At 35.9% G+C, this 4,579-nt stretch overlaps 1 protein-coding gene across 1 annotated transcript in view; it reads left to right on the top strand.

Annotated features, from left to right (window-relative positions):
* LOC102869221 (cubilin-like) overlaps nucleotides 1-4,579 on the top strand; it is a 396,294-nt gene that overhangs the window by 115,199 nt on the left and 276,516 nt on the right. The window contains exon 26 of the mRNA XM_006894323.1: nucleotides 2,411-2,567. Coding sequence (XP_006894385.1) covers nucleotides 2,411-2,567 — 157 coding nt within the window. The remainder of the gene's footprint in view (nucleotides 1-2,410; nucleotides 2,568-4,579) is intronic.

The following is a 4,579-nucleotide window of genomic DNA, read 5'->3' as shown; positions in this document are numbered from 1 at the left end:
AGCTGGTCTCATCTCACACAGGGCACACACTGTGCTGACTTTTATTTTTGAGATTGAGGGAACAAACAGAATACACATATAGAAAAAGATAAATAAACACTTGATTAGAAAAAGGAAAGTTCATTTCTGTGAGTTGGGAGTATAACTCAGGTACTCTTGTGATGCAGCAGTTTAAAGGAGAACGGTATTATATCATCAGTTTGATAGAGAGAAATTGATGACGATGACATGTGTTACTGAATGACTTTACAGGCTAAGTGTTTTAAATACATATTTAAATATATATTAATATTTAATATATATTTATTTTATATATTATATGCATATTAATACTTAAATATGTATTAAATATCTTGAATAGGTGTTGTTAGGATCTGGTGAAAATCTCCTGAAAAGGAATTTAGTCTTATCATGACTGTAAACCTGTGTAATTTCTATAGGTACTTTGAAAAGTAACTACAGGAAGTGCCCAGACTAAGAGGTGTTTAATTTATACACAACTCTTACTTCTCCTTTGCTGTCATATAAATTTGTCTGAAATGTTTGAGTCAACCACTAGTCCAGACAAATTCTTTATTGCAATTGTCCTTACTTGCTCTGTGTGCCACTGTTAAATCACTACAAAGACTTCCCGCCTTTTTCTGCACACACCCACTGACATCAAGCATGACTGTTGCTCATGCTAGAACTGCCCCATAGAGTCACCATGTAAATGTAAACCTTTACAGAGAAGACTGCCTCATCTTTCTTCTGTAGAGTAGCTGGTGGGTTTGATAAACAGCTCAATGTTTAACACCACCAAGGTGGCTTCTTTTCTTTCACAGACCCACTGTCATCAAGTCAGCTTTGACTCATGGCCTACCATCTAGTGGGTTTCCAAGGCTATAAATCTCTAATGGAGCAGATCACCCCTCTGTCTCCCAAGACACAGACCTCTGACCTCTGGCCTTTTGATTAGCAGTGCCTCATGTAACACACTGTGCCATTAGAACGTCTTTCTTGCACTAAAGTAAGGCTAATGAAAAACTGCATGTAGCAACGGCTCCAACTTACCTACTAATATGACTTTAAGACACTCAGGAATAGATCTCGTTTGTAATCTTGGTACTGCTTATATGTGGAGGATTATTAGATAATTTAAATAATCAAACTGGAACTTTTTACAAAGCCAACAATTCAGTATTTCCCATTAAATAAAGAATGTTGTTGCTGTTGTTGTATCTATGTAAAAACCTACTTTCTTAAATAATGACATCAAAAGGCAAAGATAGCAAGCAATATTTAACTATGTCCTCAAAATATTAGACTAGGTTCTCAAATTTACCCTGCAAATACCTATGATTAATTAGCTTGGGTTCAGAAAAATGTAAGTATTACTTAAAAAATTTACTTCCAGACCCTTCTTTTTGTTATTTTTATTTATGTTCCTCTTCTCATGGATTTGGGAGTCTTTAGATGATGCAGAGTTAACCTACTCAGAAGTGCTTCTATTTCCAAAAAGTCAGCCAATGAAACCTCATGGAGCATAGTTCTGCTCCGACACACATGAACCATCATCAGAATCCGCTAAACAGCAACTGGTGTTTGTTTTCCTTATGGATTACAAAATCCTTATGACAGGGTCTGTAGCCACAACTACCAGGCATTCAAAATGTGATTATTTACAAAATCATTGTTCCTGTGTGCTGGTTAGTATTCCATCATTGAATGTACCATAATTTCTCAAACCATTCATTTGTGGTTGGACATCTGGGCTATTTCCATGTTCTTGTTATGGTGGATAACACTGCTATGAACATTGGTGTACAAGTCTCCATTTGTGCCTCAGTTCTCATTTTCTCAGGGTATATTCCAAGCATTGGAATAGATGGATCATATGGAATTTCTATGTCCAGCCTTTTAAGGAAACATCAGACTGCCTTCCAGAGTGGTTGGACCATTTTACAATCCCACCAACAATTTATAAGAGTTCCTTTCTTGCCACATCCTCTCCAACATTTATTACTTGATGTCCTGTTAAACTGCTACTGGAGTGAGATGTTATCTCATTGTGATTTTGTTTTGTATCTCTCTTATTGCCAGTGATTATAAGTAAACTACTGGCTAACTTGGGAGGGACTGGAGAACAGTAATTATGTTACGTGAACTAACTTAGTCCCATAAGGACAAATATTGCTTAAGATCGTCATTGTAGAACGAGTATGAGGATCCAAGGTAGAGGGAGGGTGAGAGCTGAGGGCTGAGGATGAGTGGGGTAGGGGTGTGATAATCATAGGGTCACACAATTTGACTGGTGGAGAGAGGCAGTGGTGAAGGGAATGGGAAAGATCAGGTGTGAAAAACAATGTATATGAACTTTGTACATAAATCAGTGAAAAATAAAAGCAAACAAAAAATGTGCTTATTAAAGGTATATGATGGCCCAAGTACCAGCTCTCATCTGCTAAGTCAGCTCTGTGGGGATGAGAAACCAGCTCCCATCCGTTCTAGTGGAGACAGCATGTTTTTAAAGCTGAGGACAGATGAAGGTCAACAAGGAGGTGGCTTCCTCATCAACTATAACCAAGGTAAGTGCTGGGTGCTGAATGATGATAATGTCCTCAGACTCTTGATGAAACAAACGAAGTGGAACTCAGTGGTTGAAGCAACTGAAATTTTACATGAAAAATTTTACTCCATTTGAGAAGGAAATGTTTGTACATTTAGTCAGGTCACTGAAGCATTTGCAAGCTATAGGGACATAGAAGAATATTTAATATGCTGAAATAGTTGGTATTAAGCTAAAGGTTAATGTAACAGGTTAATGGTGAATAGCTTTTCATTTGGCTCTAACACCGGAGTACATTTTCTAATTAGATGATTTTCCACTGTACACACCTTTCTCTCATGCAAATTTTTTTGTCTTATACCTTAAGAAATACTTTCATTTTGTGAAGAAAAATTATAGTTTGTGAATTAAACATATAAAATAACAGTGGGAAAATCTGTTTATGTCAGAGATAGAATTTTTAAAGCTGCTTTCCCTGTGAGGCAACAGAGTGAATGAAAGGAGCATTGAACAAAACCCCAAATCATCTCAGACTTATCCCAACTCCAGACTTGAGGAATCTTTTCTTCTCTGGGCTCCCATGAAGTTATGCCTGAAAAGAGGATATTAAATTAAATTATCCCTGAATCTTACTGTTAGATCTAAAATTAAATAATCTCTGAAGTGTGTCTCCACATGGAATTAGAGAAAGTCAGTACTTTCTAGCATTCATGTCAAAGCCGACATTTAAGAAAACAAGGTATCCTTAATGTACTCTCATGTTTTTGAAAAACATTTTGAAAAACTATGGTTTTTGAAAGTGCAGTTTCTAATAACACTCAATTTTTCTATATCCATAATTTTCATTCAATTCTCTCAAAAAGCGAATTCCCTAAAAAACAGAATTGTATGTCACAGAATGATATTCTGAATATACACACTCTGTTTGGTTTCCTCGAAAGAATCCGTAGGTCTTGATTAATCTTGACTATGTGTGAATTTTCAGGTTTCCATTTATTTACAGACTGGCTTCAGTCTAAATTTTAGGTAGTTTTGAATATTGGATTCAAATAATATATAGGTTTGTTCTTCAGAAACCCACCATAAGTACATGAAAAGTTTTCTCAAGTTCTTTTAATAGTTCATGTGGTTTGTTGAGGATACAATAGTTTCTCCAATTCTGCTTATTACTGTGTTGGTTTTTAAGTTACAATCAGATTGCTTATTCAGAGTCCACCATCCTCCCTTTTTTCCCCCCCAATCTAGTGACTTTTAAAAAAATCTATCAGAATTTCCAAGCACTGAAGGAGTAAATGATTGCACATACATTCTTCAAAGTAAAGTATTAGCTACCCAGTGAGATTTCCTGTAATTATTGTTACTGAACTAGGAGTTTGTACATGGTGTTACTCCTGAGCATTGTTGTTCTGCTGTGCTGTCAAGTGGGAACAGATTCATAGCTGACCCTCCATTGGGTTTTCAGAGGCGTTGAATTACATGGGAGGAGATTGCCCATTCTCCATTTGGTTTAAAACTCAACTTCTATTGAGTTCACTTACACTTACAGAGTCCTTTCAATTTACAAGACTAAGTCTTTTTAGAAGGAGATTAAGTCCTTTATAGAAGGAGACTGTCCTTCTTTCTCCTTTGGTGCAGCTTATAGATATGAACTACCAGCACACCACATACACACACCACCATGAGAGCTGGAGTGTTTTTTCTTGTTTGGACCATAGTCACTGAGGCACAGGGTATGTCTGGTTCTCACAGGCATCTATGACAACACATTTCATTCTTTAGAAATCTTTTATGAGCAAAATCATAACTTAATGAGTTTTTAAGAAAAATGGCTTATGCATCTCTCTTCCAGGAAAAAAGGATTTTAAAAAGTCACAAATATTTTTCTGACCAAAGAGTATTCAATAAATTTTTATTTTTTTAATTTTTTTTTGAGACAGGGATACTTTATTCAAAATCTATTAGAGAAATGGACAGCTTGGGTCTGTGACAACCATTCGTGTTTTAAAGCATAGGTCAGTAGTTCTTTATTTT

This window comes from Elephantulus edwardii, unplaced genomic scaffold (assembly GCF_000299155.1).
Source record: "Elephantulus edwardii isolate Elephantulus edwardi_28Jun2011 unplaced genomic scaffold, EleEdw1.0 scaffold00139, whole genome shotgun sequence".
NCBI classification, from domain to species: domain Eukaryota; kingdom Metazoa; phylum Chordata; class Mammalia; order Macroscelidea; family Macroscelididae; genus Elephantulus; species Elephantulus edwardii.
Note: the sequence above shows the minus strand (reverse complement) of the source record. Positions and strands in the feature narration are given on the sequence as shown.